The sequence below is a fragment of the Neovison vison genome, chromosome 3, assembly GCF_020171115.1.
Source record: "Neovison vison isolate M4711 chromosome 3, ASM_NN_V1, whole genome shotgun sequence".
In the NCBI taxonomy this organism is placed as follows: domain Eukaryota; kingdom Metazoa; phylum Chordata; class Mammalia; order Carnivora; family Mustelidae; genus Neogale; species Neogale vison.
Genome location: NC_058093.1, coordinates 219,401,639 through 219,421,996, shown reverse-complemented (window position 1 = coordinate 219,421,996; position 20,358 = coordinate 219,401,639). Strand labels below are relative to the sequence as shown.

The window sequence follows — 20,358 nt, the reverse complement described above, 5'->3', positions numbered from 1 at the left end:
GGGACCGCTGACAACTGGACCGCAGATGTCTCAGGACCGCAGGCGTCGAGGGACCGCTGACAACTGGACCACAGACGACTGGACTGCTGGGCCGCCGGAGGCTGCAGGCTGCAGGTGATGGCTCGGGGCCGCCGCCGGAGGCTAGAAGCTGCAGGCGACGGTGCTCGGGGCCGCCGCCGGAGGCTGGAAGCTGCAGGTGGCGGCGCTCGAGGCCGGAGGCTGGAAGCTGCAGGCGACGGTGCTCGGGGCCGCCGCCGGAGGCTGGAAGCTGCAGGCGGCGGCGCTCGAGGCCGGAGGCTGGAAGCTGCAGGCGGCGGCGCTCGAGGCGGGAGGCTGGAAGCTGCAGGCGGCGGCGCTCGAGGCCGGAGGCTGGAAGCTGCAGGTGGCGGCGCTCGAGGCCGGAGGCTGGAAGCTGCAGGTGGCGGCGCTCGAGGCCGGAGGCTGGAAGCTGCAGGTGGCGGCGCTCGAGGCCGGAGGCTGGAAGCTGCAGGTGGCGGCGCTCGAGGCCGGAGGCTGGAAGCTGCAGGCGGCGGCGCTCGGGGCCGGAGGCTGGAAGCTGCAGGCGGCGGCGCTCGGGGCCGCCGCCGGAGGGTGCAGGCGGCGGCGCTCGGGGCCGCCGCCGGAGGGTGCAGGCGGCGGCGCTCGGGGCCGCCGCCGGAGGGTGCAGGCGGCGGCGCTCGGGGCCGCCGCCGGGGGTTGCAGGCGGTGGCGCTCGGGGCCGCCGCCGGGGGGCTGCAGGCGGCGGCGCTCGGGGCCGCCGCCGGAGGATGGAAGCTGCAGGTGGCGGCGCTCGAGGCCGGAGGCTGGAAGCTGCAGGCGGCGGCGCTCGAGGCCGGAGGCTGGAAGCTGCAGGCGGCGGCGCTCGGGGCCGGGGGCTGGAAGCTGCAGGCGGCGGCGCTCGGGGCCGCCGCCGGAGGGTGCAGGCGGCGGCGCTCGGGGCCGCCGCCGGAGGGTGCAGGCGGCGGCGCTCGGGGCCGCCGCCGGAGGGTGCAGGCGGCGGCGCTCGGGGCCGCCGCCGGAGGGTGCAGGCGGCGGCGCTCGGGGCCGCCGCCGGGGGTTGCAGGCGGCGGCGCTCGGGGCCGCCGCCGGGGGCTGCAGGCGGCGGCGCTCGGGGCCGCCGCCGGAGGATGGAAGCTGCAGGTGGCGGCGCTCGAGGCCGGAGGCTGGAAGCTGCAGGTGGCGGCGCTCGAGGCCGGAGGCTGGAAGCTGCAGGTGGCGGCGCTCGAGGCCGGAGGCTGGAAGCTGCAGGTGGCGGCTCGGGGCCGGAGGCTGGAAGCTGCAGGCGGCGGCGCTCGGGGCCGGAGGCTGGAAGCTGCAGGCGGCGGCGCTCGGGGCCGCCGCCGGAGGGTGCAGGCGGCGGCGCTCGGGGCCGCCGCCGGAGGGTGCAGGCGGCGGCGCTCGGGGCCGCCGCCGGAAGCTGCAGGCGGCGGCGCTCGGGGCCGCCGCCGGAGGGTGCAGGCGGCGGCGCTCGGGGCCGCCGCCGGAGGGTGCAGGCGGCGGCGCTCGGGGCCGCCGCCGGAGGGTGCAGGCGGCGGCGCTCGGGGCCGCCGCCGGAGGGTGCAGGCAGCGGCCCTGCAGGCGGCGGCGCTCGGGGCCGCCGCCGGAGGGTGCAGGCGGCGGCGCTCGGGGCCGCCGCCGGAGGGTGCAGGCGGCGGCGCTCGGGGCCGCCGCCGGAGGGTGCAGGCGGCGGCGCTCGGGGCCGCCGCCGGAGGCTGCAGGCGGCGGCGCTCGGGGCCGCCGCCGGAGGGTGGAGGCTGGACCGCCAAACGCGGTTATAGCTCTTACAAGAGCTGTTACAGCTCTTCTATACACCGTTGACTCCCCTGCTCTTCTGCGACTTCCACCGCTCTCCGCTCCACTTCACCGCTCTCCGCCGACTTCTCCGCTCTCCGCCGACTTCACCGCTCTCCGCCGACTTCACCGCTCTCCGCCGACTTCACCGCTCTCCGCCGACTTCACCGCTCTCCGCCGACTTCACCGCTCTCCGCCGACTTCACCGCTCTCCTGTAGCAGCCGCTGCTCTCCTGCAGCAGCCCCCCGGCCCTCCTGCAGGAGCCCCCCGGCTCTCCTGCAGGAGCCCGCGGCTCTCCTGCAGGAGCCCCCCGGCCCTCCTGCAGGAGCCCCCCGGCTCTCCTGCAGGAGCCCCCCGGCTCTCCTGCAGGAGCCCCCCGGCTCTCCTGCAGCAGCCCCCGGCTCTCCTGCAGCAGCCCCCGGCTCTCCTGCAGCAGCCCCCCTTGGCAGCCTGGCAGAGCAACCTTTATGGGGGTGGTTGAGCCCCGCCCCTACACAGGTGGCCAATTGAATTTCAACCTTCCCAGCGGATATACATACGGCCTACTGATTGGATGACTCCACTCAGTCTGCCCCACCCTTACAGTTTGAAGATTAAACGGAGACAGGATGTGAAGCAGAGGCGAGGTGCCCTGCACACAGTGGCGCTCACTGCTCAGGAAGCCTTTGTTGCATGCAGGGCTAGGGGATGAGGGCCCTGGCATCATTAGTCCAGGCGTGGCGGCACTGGGTCCGGGCTCAGCTCCCCGGCCTGAAGCACGTGAGAGGGCACCTCAGAACTGGTCCTCTGGCCCCCAAACGGTCATGCAGCGAAGGGCGCCGGGCTCAGGTGGGCACCTGGCGGGCCTCCCGGCGGGGGCGCCCGGCCCCCCGGGGCTCCTTCCGGGTTGGCAGCGGCCGTGCAGGGGGCGGGGGGCCGCGCCGCGGGGCCGGGCGAGGCCGGGAACGCGCGCCCCCGCCCCGCGCCCGCCTCCCGCCCGCCCTCCCGTCGCTGCGCTGGGAACCGGGCTCCGCGCGTCGGGGGAGGCAGGCGGCGCGGGCGGGCGGGCGGGGACGGCGGGCTGGGGGCGGCGACGGCGAGGGGCCGCGCGCGGAGGGCGCCGGGCGCAGCATGGGCGGCCCGCGGGCCTGGGCGCTGCTCTGCCTCGGGCTCCTGCTCCCGGGAGGCAGCGCCGCGTGGAGCGTCGGGGGAGCTCCGTTCTCCGGACGCAGGTAAGGGTAGCCTCCCACCACCTCTGTGCCCTGCCAGCCCCAGGGCCGGGACTCCACGCACCCCTCCCCACCCCCCGCAAACCTCCCTCAACCTCCGTGCAAGCCAAGGATTGGGAAGGGGACCTGGTGCCAGCCGGATGGGAGGAGAGACCTGGGCCAGCCCCGCTATCTGGAGGAGGCTCCCGGCAGTGCGGGGGTCCCCGACTCCATGTGTCTGAGCCGGCATTCCCCTCCAGACTCCTCCACCGCCCCCACCACTTCACCTCCAGAGCCCCAGAGGTGGGGGAAGGGGAACAACGAGGGAGAAGCCCGCCTCCTGGGACTTCCATAGCCCTAGCTCAAGGGCCCCCTTCCCTGCACGCAGGAAAAGCCCAGCACATCCCCCAGCTGACCCTTGGGGACCCCCCTCCCTTTTCCCTTCACTCAGCTTTTTTTAGTGCCCTGGCTATTTATTTCCCTCGGAGGAAGAAGACTGGGGTGGAATTTCACAGATCTGTGGGTCAGTGGCCACCCCAGGGACCTGGCATTTTAATCAGAGACTGGAGAGAGCACTCTGTATTCCTGCTGCTGTTTCTGGAGCTGGGAACATTCTCTCTGTTGGTGTTTGTGGAGCATCTCCCCAGGGAGGAGCCCCTTATTTGCAACGTGGTCATGAATCCTTCAAGGATTGAGTAAAGTAGGAAGCACTGTCCCCATTTAGCAGATGAGCAAACTGGGACCCCAGAGAATTAACATAATTGTCTGGGTTCATGGGCCATTAATGGAAGTGTTGGGATTCGAATCTGTGTCTTTCCGGCCATGATAACGGCGTTTGAACCTGTCTCCTGTCCTGGCTGCAGCCCCTACCCCTGCCCGGTCCCCTCTCAAAGGCCAGCCATTTGTTTGAGGCAGACAATGCGGAGTAGCCAGACCGCTTCAGGCCTTTTCATCCCATTCAAAGGCCTTCCTGGGGCCCCCACCCCCTAGGGCCTCAATTCTTTAATTCTTTTCAGAAATTCCCTTTCGCAGTGGTCAGGGGCCAGCATGCCCTTGCTGGGCTAGCAAGAGCAGGTGACATGGCTAGGGCTGGAGGGCAGAGGTGGCCGCAGCATCATAGCAGGCATCCCAGACAGAAGCAGGCAGGTGGCCCATATCACAGCCACTCCCACCTTCTGCATGCTGACCACAGCTGACCTGGGCTGGGCATAATTACCTGCACCCACCACCTCCAGAATCTTCCCAACTGCCATGGGAGGCATGCATTTTGATGATCTCCCTTTCACGGAAGAGGAAGCTGAGGCTCAGAAGGAGAATAGGACCTGCCCAGGGCATGAATGTGAACCCCCAGGATCCTAGGTGCTAAGATAACCAAGACCCTAAATTCGAATTTCCAGTGTCGGGCTCAGGATGATGGTGGAGAGGGTTTAAGGTCCAGACTGCCCTCCAGCCAGTCCAGGGCAGGGCTTCCCAGCCTGGGCTTCTCACCCACCAGGGCTTCCTGGGTGGGAGCAAGATGGTGACTCTGGGCAGGTAGCTGGTGGTCACTGGGAACTGTCACGCCATCTGTTCACTGAAGGCTCACAGTGGCCTAGCATCACCAAAGCCCTACGGGCAATGCTGTTGTTCCCATTTTACAGATCAGAATGGGACCCAGAGGGGGAAAGCGGCACCTCAATCCCGGCCAGCCAGTTTCCCAATCCCGTGTCCTTGGCACCCTAGGAGAAGGTGTCAGCTGGTGGGTCTGGGAAAGGTTTGCAGCTTGAGGTTAGGCGTCCCGGCTCTAGTCCTCACTCAGTGTGTGACCCCAGATAGGTCACCTCATTGCCCTGGTTCTCCTTTTCCTTAGTGTTCCCCTTTCCTCCCCTTCTCCCCGGCCCACTGGCCTGTTCTGAGGGGGGATGGTCCACCACAGGAGGAACGAATAGTGGTTCACGCTATCATGGACATGAGGTGGAGGAAGGGACCCGTAGCTGGAGGAATCCGTGGTCCTCAGCTGCCGGGACCTCCCCTTGTGGCCATGTCCCAGCATTGTTGGAGATAGCATGGGGATGTCACACGCCATCAGACCTCCCTCCACCCCCAGCCCAGCACCCCAGGCACCCCTTGGCAGCCAAGGGATTAGAGGCAGAAAAGAGGCTTTGTGCCTGGGGAGGGGGAGGCCTGGGAAGGCATCCAAGGGGCTGCCCCAGCCCCAGGAATGTGGCAAGACTTTGAGACCCCCAGAACCAGGGTGCCTGGGGGCTGTGCAGAGCTGCCTTGGCTCACCCTTGCCCCTCTGTATGTCCCCAGTCCCTGCTGGGGCTGCTTCCTGATACCCCCCCTCCCACCCAGGTCCCTTCCCTCCTGAATCCCTGTTTGCTTTAACAACCCCATCTCAGCACTGTGGTTCTCTAATAGAAGCCATCACCAGTGTCCCAGGCCACTTCCTCCTGCAGGGTGGGCCTCCTTGGGGCAAGTCCTAGAATCAAGGAGAGGGGAGAATTCTCTTCCCCAGCCCCTCTCCCGGGAGCTCAAATCCCAGCTCTGCACCCACATGGGTGACCTCGCCATGTGACTTCTCTTGGAGCCTCAGGGTGCCCCCCGTATTAAATGCAGAGCCTGGCAATCTCTATCCCAAAGTCAAGGCAAAAACCTTGGATGGAAGGTGCTGTGCTGAGGTCTCGGGGAAGCCGCTGGACCCTGACTGTGGGCTGTGGGGTCTGAGCCCCAGTCCAAGAACCACAGCTCTTTGCGCCGGGCTGTGTGACTATGTGGTGTGTGTGAAATCTCTTCTGCCAGAGGAGATCCTGCTGTCCCCATCTGCAGATGGACAAAGTGAGGCACTGAGAGAGTCAGGGCCTTGTCCAAGGTCACCGAGCTAGGAAGTAGCAGGGCCAGGACTAGAACTTTGCCTCCAGAGTGGGGTTCTGGCTCTAATCACCCTGCCCCCACTTCATATGTCTCCTTTCTTTCCTCTTCTTTTCATAACGGCCCTTGGCCCCTGGCCCGCTTGGCTGCCTCCTGCAATTAGCCGCTATCACTGTTCCGGATCACAGCCCTGGGCCCCGCAGAGACAAAGTCCCCTGGGCCCCCGTGGCAGGGACTGGAGGGCAAATGGGAGGGGGGCCCTCGTGGGGGCAGCCGGTGCCAGGCTGAGCTGGTCTGGCCTGTTTTCTCTCCTCCGGCAGCCTCTGGGGGCCTGGGAGGTGCTGAGTGGGCACGAGTGGCAAGCTCAGAAGGGAAGTGCTGCTTTCTCCCAGCCCCTGCCCTAGCTCTATCCCACAGACTCAGCATCGGGGGCTCCCGGGCACCTTCTCACTGACCACGACCCGTCCCAGGAGACAGGGTCCACAGGGGCAGCAGGATTGTAGGCCGGCTTTCAAGTACTGCATCCATCTCCGGGAACCTGGGTCATGGCTCCCCGCCCAGGACCACTCTCTGCTCTTGATCATTCGGTCATTCAGCAAACGTCCCTAAGCACCCTCAGGCTGAGCCCTGTCGTGGCTTGGCCCCTGCCAGTGCCCTCTGTCAGCATCCACAGGGAAGGGAAGAGCTCAGGGCTGCTGAAAGGGACCCCTGGAGGTGCCCACCCCTCCTTGCAGGACCAGTCAGTCTGGGCTCACAGGGCAATGAGGAGCCATGGCGGACGGTGGACTCAGAGCAGGCAGTGGCCACATTAAGTCTGTGCTTTAGAAGGACCTCCTTCCTGCTGCCCGGGTGGAAAATTTACAGGGGGTCTGGGCTAGGGCTCTGCAGAAAAACTTAGATTTATCCAGAGAACAGTGCAGGCTGGGGTCTTCCAAGGTCAGGGAGGGGCGGGTTGTGGTTATTGGTGATTCCCCACACCCTAGGGAAGGGGCCAGGGGCTGACCTTGGACCCCACATATCCTGAGTATCCCCCTCTTGCTAGTCAGCCACCAGCTCCATATCTCCCAAGCAGGAGATTCAAGCAAACTCAAGGTCATGAGAAATAAATCAGGGAGCCAGGCAGTGACCCACCTGGGGGCAATTTTAATTAAGAAAGAAGAAGAAGGGGCGCCTGGGTGGCTCAGTGGGTTAAGCCGCTGCCTTCGGCTCAGGTCATGATCTCAGGGTCCTGGGATCGAGGCCCACATCGGGCTCTCTGCTCAGCAGGGAGCCTGCTTCCTCCTCTCTCTCTGCCTGCCTCTCTGCCTGCTTGTGATCTTGCTCTGTCAAATAAATAAATAAAATCTTTAAAAAAAAAAAAAAGAAAGAAGAAGAAAATTGTTTTCTCTAGCTCCCACCCCCCCGGGAAAAGGGGGCAGATCAGACAACTGTGGGCAGTCCCAGGCACACCTCCCCAAGCGCAGTCCAGGGTGTGGGCATGGAGGGAGGGGTGTGCGCTCGTGTGTGGGTGAGGGCACATGGCCCTGTCTGTGTCTGTAGATACCCTCAGGAAGCCCCCTCCCAAAACTGGCACTCTGAGTTTTATGCATTTTTCTGGAGAGGAGCTGCAACCGGTGTCGCTTTCTCAAAGGGGCTTATGCCCCCACCCCTCGCCAAGCAAACAAAACTCCTGGTTCAAAAAGCACAGCTCCAGGGACCCAGGGGATCTAAAGGATGGGGGGCCTTTTTGAAATGTATTTAACTTTTAAAATCCCCACCTTCTCATTAGGAGAAAAGTTGCCAGCCAGAGGTTAAGAGGGTGGACTCTAGGATCAGATGGACCTCAGCTCAGCCATGACCATGTTGTTCATCTTGGGTACTTGGGGCACATCCCAGACCCCAGAGCCTCTGTCTTCCCATCTGTAAAGTGGTGCTCATAATTGGCATGTGAAAGGCCCTGGCCCCAGCTCCTGGTGTGCAGCAAGCATGACAACCCAAGGCTGCTGTTAGTGCAGGGGACAGAGCAGATGGAGAGCCCCTCCCTGCCCCCAGAGGGGGCCATTTGCCGCAAGCCTGTGATTTTTCCTACCTTTGTGCACATATAGTTATGAATGTGCTTATAGTCTTTGGGCTTCCTCATTTGAATAGAAACGCAATCATTCTCCTCCGGTTGTGTTTTTTACTTAAGCAGACACGGTGGTCTGCGTGTGGAGAACTTGTGCTCTAGCTCAGCATCGGGTTTTCTAGGTCTAGGGGTCCCACGGCTGTTTAGGCGGTTCCTGGTTTTGCATCTTTCCCAACAGCACTGTAGCAAGCACCTGTCACCTCTCACATGGGGTGGCTGGCCACAGGCTGGGTGGAGCTTCTGCCAGGTCATTGGTCTAAACAGAGCCATCCCTTTTCCCCCTTTGCCTTTGGCTGGGCTGTTCCTGCTTCCCAGACTGGTTCCAGGGTGACCAGACAGGGAGGGGACTTCCCCAGGGTCCCACAGTGGGTTAGATGGCAGGTACCTGCCAAGGACATTGTCCTCTGGGTGGGCCAGGATAGGGGGTGGGACAGCAGCCAGGAGACTGATTTTGGTGGCAGTAGATGCCTCTGTGATGGCCGGAACATTCCAGGCGCTCAGCAGCCCTCAGCCTGCACAGGGTCATGGGCCCTGCATTTTTTGCTGGGCTGGAAAAGGAGGCACTGTTTTAGGTGACCCTTTGCGGCCTGAGCCTGCCAATCCACCAGAGTTTTCCTTTGTGACCTCAAGCCTGGGGTCAGCAGGTTCCCAGGTTGGGGCCTTTACAGAACCACAGACCATGGCTCAGGAGATGGGGAGGAAACAGAAGCTGAGGTCTCTGGCATGGAGTCAGGATCCAGGGTGGGCCATCCACATTCCTGGGTGCAAATCTGCCTCTACCATGCACCAGGTCTGGGACAGGAACAGTTGTCTTCCCCTCCCCTCTGTAAAATGTGGGGAGGTGCCGGCCTGGCTCACCAAGAAGGTGAATGTAAATACCCTTAGCATACAGTAGGTGCTCAATATATGTGGTGCATACAGTAGTTGCTTGATATATGCAGCACAACTATGATTATTAATCGGCATTTGGAGAAGTCAGTCCTCCATGCTTGAGACATCTGGCTGTTCCACAGAGGGGACCCGAGGATAAGACAGACGGCCTCTCTTCTATCATGCCAGGGGAGGGAGAGGGCAGACATGAATTGCCAGCTGCATTCAGCCTGATGGGGATACAGAGTGCTGCAGGATCCAGGCAGAGGACCATCATTCTGTTAGGGTAGGTGGAGATGGGAAAGGACAGGGGAGAGGTGACAGCACAGTAGGGCTTTGAAGCTCGGAGGTAACAAGTGGGGAAGTAGAGGCAGGGTGCTCTAGGCAGTGGGCCCAGTGTGAGGAAAGGCCCGGAGGTGCAGGATCCCAGCAGGTGTGAGCACTGGAGTACTGAGCATGAAGGTGAGCAAGGGAAGGATAAGGCCAGGTTTCCATTTTAGGGCATTCCTTCTTGGGAGCCACTGAGGGGCAGGACGGAGGGGCTGCTGCTGTTGTCCGGGTGGCCGGCAGGAGGTATTGGTGACCTTCTCTCCCTGCGGGGGGAGAGAAGTGATATTGAGAAAGGAGGGGTTGGGCAAAGATACCTTGCTCCTGTCCTGTGCCCCGCAGCTCATTCCCTGAGCCCTTCCGAGCGCCCCCAGCACAGCTGCCCCCTCCAGGGCTCTGGATTCACCCCCCAGCCACAGTGCCCCCAAGACTCCCACTGGGGCCCAAAGGACTCTGGGAGCTCAGGGGTCTCTCCGCCTAGAGGCTCAGGGGCTCCTGGAGAGAACCTGGACCTCCTCACTCACCCCCCACCTTGGGTCCTGGGCAGGGGCTGTGCACAGCGCCCGAGCTTGCTCACTGTGGGTCTGTTTCAGGAACTGGTGCTCCTACGTGGTGACCCGGACCATCTCGTGCCATGTGCAAAATGGCACCTACCTTCAGCGAGTGCTGCAGAATTGCCCTTGGCCCATGAGCTGCCCGGGGAGCAGGTGAGCAAGACCCCAATGACTCAGAAGCCGGTGGCATTCCAGGTGGGGGCACAGCATGAACAGAGGCCTGGTCACAGTCCAGCATCAGAAGTGCAGGGCAAGGCTGGGACCCGACGGCGGGTGGAGTAAAGGGAACATCAACCCTGTGCCCAGTCTCAGCACCTCCCCTTCTGCTCCTGGGGCACCTGGAGGGCTTCCTGGAGGAAGGAGTCCACCAGTTACCCACATGCATTTGCTTGGTGAGGCTTCACTTCTGGGGAAAGGCCAGCTTGCAGGGACTCCCTGTCCGGTTAGGATCTGGATCCCACCTCCCGCAACCTGGGGAGTTAGGAGGGATTGGAGGGGCTGAATCCCAGAATATAGCCAGAGAGAGGCTCCAGAGGGGCCTAGAGGTGGCAGAGGACATTGTCCCCACGGACATCCAGGTGAGCAGGAAAGGCAGCAGAAGACTCTGTCTGAGTTTGTCCCCCTGGCCCCCTTCTTTCAGCTATAGAACCGTGGTGAGACCCTCGTACAAGGTGATGTACAAGACGGTGACCGCGCGTGAGTGGAGATGCTGTCCCGGGCACTCGGGGGTGAATTGCGAGGAAGGTAGGACCCCCTGAGGGACAGGCCAGGTGCCTTCCCTCGGGTGCGCGGGTGGGAGCGGTCAACCCTTGCTGAGTCGGGGGACACCGTACACTCAGCAGCATGTCCTCCGGGGCCCACTGTTGAGGCACAGCTTGGACACAGCTGGGGCTGGCTGCCCCCCAGGTGTGGACCCGCCTCCCTCCTGGGGGACCCTCAGGAGCTCTGGGGAAATTCTATACATGCCCTGGAGCTCACATCTTGAGTCACTCCAACCCAGGTCTTTCCTCCAAACTCAGGGGAAACCCATATGGACGTGTCCATTAGAGACCCTCCCAGCTCTCGGAAGCAAAGCACCGCTTAGGTCCGGGCTGGCATGGTTGGGATGCTTGTATCCATCCTACAGGTGAAGAAACCTGGGCTCTGGGAAGTGGTGGGTGTACAGTTGCTAAGTGGCAGTCAGGGTCCGAGGGATGGGCATACCACGCGTAGTGCATGTCCCAGGCACAGGAGGGGGGCGCTTTTACCCCGGGGCCCTCCTCTGCAGGCCACACGTGTGGCTCAGGGCTAAGCGCCCAGCACCCCAGTACGCCCAGAGGACACAGGCCAGGCCTCCCCATGCTCTGGCCACATGCTTACCTGGAGAGCCCTCTCCAGGCCACCTGCCTCTCTGCTAAGCAGACCAGGTGGCTCCTGCCCTCGATGCCTACCTGAACTCAGAGAAAGACTTTGGTCACCAAGGGCTGTGTTCCCACAATGGCCCTCCAGAGGACAGACCAGCCTGGAACGAACCCAAGAAGCAGTCCCGTAGGCACCTCAGTGAAAGGGGGCCATTTGGAGCCCCCAAAGCAGCCTCAGTCGCAAGACCTATTCTGATTCCATGAATGCGTGAGACATGGCCTCTGGCTCAGGAGGACGTGATGCTAACAGAAATCACCAGTCTTGAAAGATACACAAGCTTCACCTCCCCGGAACACTATGAGAGTCCTGGCTCACAGACCAGAGGCCCAGAGATGTGGAGTCCCATACCCAGAGTCCCGCAGAGTGTGGGGCAGAGCTCACCACAAAGTGGGGTGGGGAGGGGGACTGGCAGGTTTCCTTGTGGGGCTGGGGGGTCCCCAGTTCTGGTGGGATGGCTAGAGGAGCAGGGGAGCTGCCCGATGGCCAGTAGGAGTCCTGGACTGAGAGGAGACCACCAGGCCTATGGTGGGAGGGCAGACGTGATGGGGAACCAGGTACGGGACCCTCCCCTCCATGCTGGGAGAAAGCAAGGCGGAAGGGCCCAGGGGGCAGGAGGAGAGCCAGCCAGGAGGGCCTGCTGCCAAAGAGGCTACAGAGGAGCTTGGGGGGCAGGGAGGGTGAATCCCCAGAGTGTGGGGGCCACCTGGGCCTAGCAGGCCTGCCCAGACAAAGGCTGCTCTGTCCCTGGCTTCTCTCTCAAGGGCAGAACTTCCCAGGTCTGCGGGGCCATTGTGGAGCTGGTGAGGGTGGGGGACAGGTGAGGGCAGAGCCCGCGCCCTTGACTCCCACAGCTGGAGGCGGTTCATCCAGAAGCCACGATCAGGGCTGAGGGCTCTGATGATGGCATGGTGGGTGTGCAAGGCAGGCAGGGCTGGGCCACCCCTGACATCTGCCATCTCCCTCGCAGTGTCTCCAGGTCCCAGCCTGGGGCCGGGAGTATCCAGGGCTTCATGGGCCAGGCCAGATCTGCTACACCCCAGCTGTGTGGCCTTGGGCCGGGGACTCCCCATGCATTGTGCAAGTCATTGTGCAAGGGCTGGGGAATGGGGAGGCTGCAGAGCCGGTGGCCCTGGTGTCCTGCCCACTCAGAGGGAGGGGCACCCTCTCTAAAGAGCACCACGCGGCCATGCACTCTTACAGAGCCTAGGACTCCCGCACAATAAGCCTCAGTGTTCTCACCTGTGGAATGGGCACGATACTAGAGTCTGCCTCCCAGGGATGTCTTGAGGATGAAATACACAGTAAAGACCTTGCTGGTGGCCTGACTGCCCAGGGTAGGCATAATGTGATGATGGATGGGACAGGAGGGGCCTCTCCCAAACCCATACAGTGAGAGCTGAGTAAAGGGATGCTCCGGCCTGGATATTCTAGAAAACTGCTCTACTAGCAGCCCTGGGAATGGGGGTGGGGAAGTGTGGGGAATTGCAGGCCCATCCCAGGCCCTGCCCTTCCTCTGACAGCTGGGCTGAGCTCCCCACCTGTTTCCCCTGCTGGTGACTGACCTCGTAGTCTGCCCAGCACTGGGACATGGACCTGGGACCACAGAGCTGTGTCACCAGAGCAGCCTGGGTGGCCTGAAGAAGGAGAGAGAGGACCCCCCCATTCCAGAATCCAGACCTTGATCAGCTGTGCTCCACCTCTCTGAATCTTGTCTCTATCTGGAAGTCACCTGGTATTGAAAAATGCCCACGTTTAATACAAGCACCAGAGACTCAGGCCTTGAACCTTTGGCGCCTGTGCTGGGGATTCTGTGATGGCTCTCTGGGACTGTCCTGCTTCCTACCTCTGAGACCACGCTTCTCGTCAGCTGCTCAGCTGGCAGGCCCCTGCATGCTTCCCCACCCCCATTCCCAGGGCCTTAGTCTCCAGAATCTTCGTTCCTTCATAGCTCTTAGCCCTGGCTTTCCCATCTGCGGAATGGGAACGTTCACTCTGAGGAAGAGTAGGGATGTTCTCTGATGTTCACGACAACCTGGGAGGAAAAGACTGGAATGGGCCCCATTTTGCAGATGGGGAAACCAAGGCTCAGAAAGGTGAATGGACTGACCTGGAGTCACTCAGCACAGAAAGAGCCAGAGTCAGGACCTGCCTAGCCAAGCCTCTATTAGTGTCTCCAGGCCTTGGGAAGCAGGGACTAGATGGCAGGGAGGGAGCCAGGCTGAGGTCTCACCTAGCTGCCCGCTCCCACTAGAACACAGTTGAGGAAGGGCCAAGGCCAGGATGTACTAAATCTGCTGGTCCTGACCCCCTGGTGGGCTCTGCTGAGGGCAGGGCTGCTGTGGCCTCCCTGTGATCCTGCCTCTGGGGCTTGTCCCAGCAGACAGATCAGCCCCAATGTCCAATGATGAAAGTGAGGCTTGAAAGAGGGCATAGGTCTCAGCCAAGGTCACACTTGCTAGTAAGCTCCGTAACTGGGATTCTCAGAGCAGAGCCAGGGCTCTGACTTGAGGTCTTCAGTATACCAACCCCCTACCTGACCCTCCCACTGTCAGATTGACGAGGGGAAGGAAAGCGTCCCCTGCCATGCCCAGCACCGTGACTCATACTCACTCGCGTCATGCTGTCGTGTCTCGGTGCAGAAGGTCCAAATGTAGAAATTGAGGCTGGGACACGGAAACGCCGTGCTCAGGGTCACATCCAGATTCAAAGTCCATCCGTACGACCGGAGCCAGGAGTTTTCCTGTGCAGCAGCCCCAGCCAGGGACTCCCAGGGCAGGGCACTCAGACTGTCGGCGCAACCCTGAGACTGGCGGAAGCCCACCCAGACAGAAAGATAGAGGAGCTCCCTCCCCCTCCTCTCCCATGGGATCCCTTGGAGTCAGACAACTTCTGTCGGCCCCTCGATGTCCCACTGTCCTTAGCACACATGTCCCTTCCCCATCCAGGGACCCCCGCAGCTCTTGTCGTCTGTGGTGGGGAACCAGAGAAGGAAGAAGTTTGCCCGAGGTCACACAGCACAAAACCTTAAGAATAGATGGGAAGTTGTGGCCCAGGCCTTTCCTGGGCCCCGGGACTGTCCGCATCTCCAACCCTAACAAGATGCTGGTTACAAGGTCAGGTTTATGCTTCACTCTGAGGATTCGGGATCTCCTGGGGGCTCAGTGCTGCATGAACCTGCCCGTGTCTGCCACCCCTCTGCTCCACTCCCATCTGGAAGACCTGGCGGCCCCCATTTCCTGACTCCCTGCCAGCCCATCCTCCACCCCCGGCTGGTGCTACCCTCTCCAACCTCCTGAGCGTGCCAGTGATGTGCTCCAGCCCTGTCCTCCCTCCATCTCAGCCCCGGCCCACACTGGCCCTCTCTCCCACCGTACAGCCCAGGTAGCAGCTGTCCCCTTTGCCTGTGACCTTCTTGGAGCCACCACCTGGCTATGATGTCCCCCATCCTGCTGCACTGCTCCTGTCTCCCCAGCACCTAACCTTCTAATGGGAACCTCATTTTACACTGAAGAGAGGGCCAAGCCAGACACAGATTGAGGCTTCCCAGAGACCGCTGGAGGGAACTCAGAGCTCCCGGCCCCTCCACCCCAACCCCAGCCTTGGTTCAGACCAACAGAAGCAAATATTTATATTTGCAAAGTAAATTCCCAGGAGGACACCTGGCCTGGGCCTGGGGAGGCAGCCTCCCTGTGTGCCTGTGTGGTCACTGGACCCAGCAGACCCGTGGGTGGCTTGTGAATGAGGCAGGCCCTCTCCCAGCCCCTGCCCTGAGAGAAAAAGTCAGAGACGCTGCCCAGGAACACTCTCAACTTCTCAAATCTGCCTTCTCAGCTTAGCATGGGGCTTGAATCCCCACAGCCCCACCTCACTGTGCAGACAGGCAGCCTCTCCACTCGGGGCCTCGTGTTCTCATGAGGACCCAATGAGAAAGGGCTTCTTAGCTTACCCCTGGTCCTGGGCAAAGGGAAGGGGAGCTGCTTGTGGGGGCAGAGGGCTCAAAACTATCTCTGATGCCATCCTTGTGTAGATCAAGACAGGGAGTGATGGAGCAATGAGAGCTTCAAGGGGAAGCTTTGGTGGGTAGCTTGTTCTGTCTGGGAAGACTTCCTGGGGGAGGTGACATAGGATTGACTGCTTCGGGGAAGGGGGTAGGGAAGCAGTGTGTGTGTGTGTGTGTGTGTGTGTGTGTGTGCGCGCGCTTGCGCACGCCTGCACGCGCACACTTGCACACACACAATACTGATAGAGACCTCCCTGGTGGTAGGAAGTAGCCCACAGTCAGGCTTCTAGAATGGAGCTGGAGTTTGTGATCCTAGACCCAGCCTGGAGCCCCTGAGAGGGTGACTTTGGGGCTCAGGGGCAACCCTTTAGGACAGACCACCAGGCTGGGGTGAGGGGGGCTTTTAGCCTCCTGGGGTCTGCTTTAAGGGCCCTAGCCCAACACCAATGGGAAGTATGTGATACTTTTGGATAACAGGAGACCTCTCGCCAACCCTCGGCCTTTTCCCTACTGGGATTTGCTGTGCTCAAGGGCCATTTAACAACCTGGTTTTCCCTTAAAGTAGTTCTGTCCATTTATCAGAATTTGGAGGAGTTTGGGGGATCATTTTTGTGAACCCTGAAACCAAAACCAACATATTCTGTGATTTTTTTGGACAGTTTTGTTATTTTTTTAGCCTTCCTTCCTTCCTTCTCTCTTTCCTTCCTTCCTTCCTTTTAAAATTTTAACTTGCCCTTGACTTTGAGCCAGTTACATCTATGTTGATGGTCAAACTGTGTTTTCATTGGTTTTTCTAGTCTCCTCCGGGCTCCCAGAGAAATGCCTGAAAGCAAACGGGATGAAAAAGAATTTCCATCCACAAGTGCACAAATTAATGACTCAGGGAACCCCAAGTGTGGTGTTAGAAGATTTATGCTCATTTTTAAGAGCATGGTGTCTGCAGTCCACAGTATTTTGCTCTTTATTTTGTTTTGCATTCGTTTTTCAGCCGGCGAGTCATGCCTTCATGAACAGAAGGTTTACTGAGGCCACTGAGGTCCTACTACTCACTGGGCGCTTTTCCAGGCCTTGCACAGGCCAGGCTGGGTCTCTGCTCTGGTGGGGCTCATGTTCCGGCAGGGGAGGGGAGCGCATGATGGGCAGCAGACTCAGGAACTGACATAGTTACAGGACGCGTTGGAGAAATGCCATGGAGAAACAGGGGAACAATAGCAGGGTAGCGGGGAGGGCGGGCTGGGCAGATGGTCTACCCAGTTTCATCCCAGAAAAAGCCCAAACTTCCATGGGGTTGGAGAGACAGCAGCTTCTTTTGGCAGGCATCTTGCAAAGGGTAATAAAATGGCCTTTTTACATCTTCACCTGGGAGCAAAGAGGGTGAGGAGGGCTCGGGGAGCTCATTCCCCTCTGGAGCCTGCATTCCTGCCAGTGCCAGGCCTCCCTGCCTCGGTGCAGCCTGCTGACTCCAGGGGCCAGCTGGCCCAGGGAAAGGAGCTCAGGCCCTGGAGTTAGTCCAACCGGGGTTCAAGTCCAGGCTCCAGCCTTCTTGCTTTCACCCAGGAGAGAGATTCCCACTCACTCATCCATTTGTCTGGGCCTAGGGGACAGAGGAGCTCTGTGCCTCAGTTTCCCCATCTGTAAAGTGGAAATGGTACTAGCACCCATTTGGAGGGTTGGGGGAGGATAATGAGTTAAGATTGTACATGGGAAGTGTTTACTAGAATGTGCCAGGCCCGGGGTTAAGTGCAAACTGTTAAGTGTCAGCTGTTATTACCTACTCTAGGGTTGGGCTGGGATAGATACAGCACTTAGCACTGGCCATGGCTCACAGTGGCGTCCCACCCCCCTCACCTGTCCCCAAGCCCTGACCCAGTTTGGGGTGCCAACACACCTCTTCCTCTGTCCTGGGGGAGAGTCACTCTCTGCACTGGGGCAAGTCACAGGTCCCCAAGGAGGGCATGCTGGGGATGCAGGCCCAGTCTGAACGAAGGCCCTGTAGTGCAGCAGGGTCTGGCAGCCTCCCTACTGAGGGCTAGCCAGAGGCACCCGTCTGGTTTGAGTTCCCGGCGCCTCACTCCCAGCACTAACCCACAGCCTGGCTCTAAGCCGCCAGGCCTGTGCCTTATTTGGGTCTTCTCTCCACCTCCCGCCCCTGGACAGACAGCACTCTGTGGCCTTAAAAGGCAGGCCTGGGGGGTGGGGGGGGGGCATTTGCTACCGCTGGCTCCAGAGCCCCTCCAGCTGTGCCCCCCACCTCTGGTTTGGCCAGCCCATCCCTCTGGCTGTGGAGAAAACCAGGCCCCCAAAGCCAGGCAGGCCAGGGCAGCTGGCTCTCCATAGGGGTGGTGGCAGGGGTGGGCTCCTGGAACACAGCCCCCCTTGCCCTCCCAGGCAGCCAGCCTCCCTCTGGTTTTCATTTAAAACCAGGGCTGGATCCACTTCTGTGACTTTTTACCAGTTGGGGCAAGGAGAGGGTGGACGGCAATGTCCCTGCTGCCCACTGTGTGCCAGGCCCTGCGTGTGCCCAGTGGGCCTCTTGGCACACATCGCCTTCCTCGGGCCTCCCAGCAGCCTGGGAGATGTAGTGGCCTGAGGACCCCATTTTATGGTTGGGAAATAGGCAGGTCAAAAGAGAACAAGTCTAACAGGCAGCGAGTAGCAGGGCTGAGACCTGGCCTTGCACCTGTTAGCTCTAAGCTCTTAACCCAGGCAGCCAGGTTTGGGGGCAGGGGAGGAAAGTGGGAGTGCCTCACTGCCACCCCCACCCATTGTGAGCCCCTCTCCCCAACACCATCAGGTTGGCTGTCTTGTTCCAGTTCAGCCCAGCTCACGCTATGTGATCCTGTGAAACTGTCCCACTTCTCTGGGCCTCTGTCTCCCTCTGCACTAAGGGAAGTGGGGATCCCTGCTGGGGCAACAGCAGCAGACGGGCAGGGTGGGGTCTGAAACAATGACAACAAGGATGGTGCAGGGCGGCGGGTCCCTCACCCCCGTCGTCCCTCAGTTGCAGGCTCCTCTGGCTTCGTGGAGCCCAGGTGGTCGGGCAACACCATGCGGCGGATGGCACTTCGGCCCACAGCCTTCTCAGGTAGGTGCCAGGGCAGCTGCTTAGGGTCCCTCTGGTTTAAGGGAGGGCTGGTGGGGGCCCAGGCAATGTGGTGATGGTCCTAAGACCGGCTGGGTCTAGCAGTGGAGGGTCGGGGGGAGTGCCAACCCCATCCACCCCAGGGCTCTAGAGGGAGTCTGACCTGGGCCCAGTACCCCAAGACCCATGACCCCCGGACTCTGGCAGACAGAGGCCCAAGCCCCCAGCTTCTGGTTTTTATTGAAATGATGCTTTTCTAATAAGCGTCTGCAATGAGTGAGGCACCATGCCAGGTGCTTTCCATTGTCAGCTCATTGAAATCTTCTAGCCCCAGGAAGGCATCATTGTCCCCATGTTAAAGAGGAGGAAGCCGAGGGTCAGAGAGGAGACATGCTCTGCCCAGGACCCCACAGCCAGGAAGAGGCAGTGCTGGGACTTGACCCCAGATTTTGTGCTCATTAAGGACTCCCCCATCCTTGCTCTGAGCTCAGTTTCCTCCAATGTGAACTGGGGTAACACTTGTCCCAACACCCAGGATCTTGGAGAGACGAGCCTGTAAACACTAGTCTCTGTATGCGGCTGCTGGGAGGTTGCATAATGGGCCGGAAAGGCTACGGATCACTTAGGGGTATTGCTGGGGAGACCGGAGGACCTGGCCAGTGGTTGTGGAGGGAGGATCAGAGGGGGAGCACCTCTGACGCCAGCACCATCCAGGCTGTGATGTGTCGGTCCCCAAAGCCAGCAAGCCCAGGCCAGCCCCGCCCAGGGGGAAGCAGCAGGATTTCCTGTCCTGGCTTCCAGGGAAGAAGGCATCTTGGTATATGTGCTGCCGAAGCGAGCACGGGAAGGAGGCATCTTGGAAGCCGAGGCTGCAGGACGTGGGTCTCTGGTTCAGCTCTAGGGGCTCTGGAGCCCAAGGAAACCCTCAGGGCATGCCCCACCCTGACCAGATTGTAGCTTCTTCCCTGCACTGGGCCATCTCATGGGTTGGGGTCATTAAGAGTCTGTCCCCTTGCCTCTATTCTGCGTCCCCCTGGGGGCTAAGGTGTGCCACGGGGAACCTAGGACACCTGGCCCAGCCTCGTCCCTCTCTGCAGGTTGCCTCAACTGCAGCAAAGTGTTAGAGCTGACCGAGCGGCTGAAGGCGCTGGAGGCCAAGGTGCGTGAGCAGCTGCCCCTCCCCTGGGCCCCCCAACCTCGTCCCCACCCACCCTCCACACCCCATCAGCTCATCATTCCCACAGGGCAGCTCTGAGCTGAGCTTCAACACCCACGAGCAGGTGGCCTTCCCAGCAGGCATTGCCACCCTCTGGAACCAGCTGGCTTCCCTTACGTGCCCGTCCCCAGGAAGCCTGCTCAGAGTCATATGCCTGGCCGGCTCCTTCCCCCACGAAGGTCCCCTGGGCTCCCCCATCCCCAGTGCAGACAGAGAATTGTACACATCGCCCAGAGCCCGTGGCTACGTCCCCTCCTTGCCCTTTCACCTTTGCCTTTTAACCCCCCACACCCACACCAGCATAAAAACATTATCTTCCCAGTTTCTGAAGCAAAACATCTATTGAGCATCTCAAATGATTTCAAGATAAAAGGGTTTTAGCAATTAAAAAGTAAGACATTCCAGGGGCATCTGGGTGGCTCAGCACGTTCAGCGGCCGGCTCTTCTTTTTTTTTTTTTTCCCCCGGCTCTTCATTTTGGCTCAGGTCACGATCTGGGGGTGGTGAGATGGGTTGTGAGTTGGGCTCTGCACCCTGTAGGGACTCTGCTTGAGATTCTCTCTCTCCCTCTGCCCCTCCCCTGCCTCCTGTGCACACGTGCTCTCTCTAAAATAAATTAAAAAAAAAAAAAAAAGTAAGACATTTTAAATTTAGAAACATGAAAAATTCAGAATGGCAAAAAACCTACCAGGAAATCATCTGCAGCAGTCACTTGTCCCCCCAGAGAGAGCGACAGTCAACATTTAAGCATCTTCTCTTCCAGATTTTCTAAGCACACACAGAGACGTACATACTTTGTCCGCATAGCCTTTCCTCTGTCACGCTGGGCATTTACCTTAAGGAGAGTCGATGTGAAGATGTTTACCAAAACGTTAATAATGGATAGAGAAATTTGAAATCCGGACGCCGAAGGGGTGGTTGCGGAGTTAGCATGCAGAAGTTTTCTGCAGAAAACCAGCCAGCCATTCACAGCCTC

The 20,358-nt window shown here is 60.5% G+C and overlaps 1 protein-coding gene across 13 annotated transcripts in view; it reads left to right on the top strand.

The window, feature by feature from the left end:
- The first annotated feature begins 2,902 nt into the window (after nt 1–2,902).
- Nucleotides 2,903–20,358, top strand: part of EMID1 (EMI domain containing 1) — a 44,244-nt gene continuing 26,788 nt past the window's right edge. For all 13 annotated transcript variants that reach the window (XR_006383939.1, XR_006383941.1, XR_006383940.1 and 10 more), the window contains exons 1-5: nt 2,903–3,003; nt 9,724–9,837; nt 10,325–10,428; nt 18,087–18,170; nt 19,265–19,326. Coding sequence is in view for 10 of the 13 variants with exons in the window: in XM_044243988.1 (XP_044099923.1) it covers nt 2,903–3,003; nt 9,724–9,837; nt 10,325–10,428; nt 18,087–18,170; nt 19,265–19,326 (465 nt within the window). In the remaining 3 variants the exon portion in view is untranslated. The remainder of the gene's footprint in view (nt 3,004–9,723; nt 9,838–10,324; nt 10,429–18,086; nt 18,171–19,264; nt 19,327–20,358) is intronic.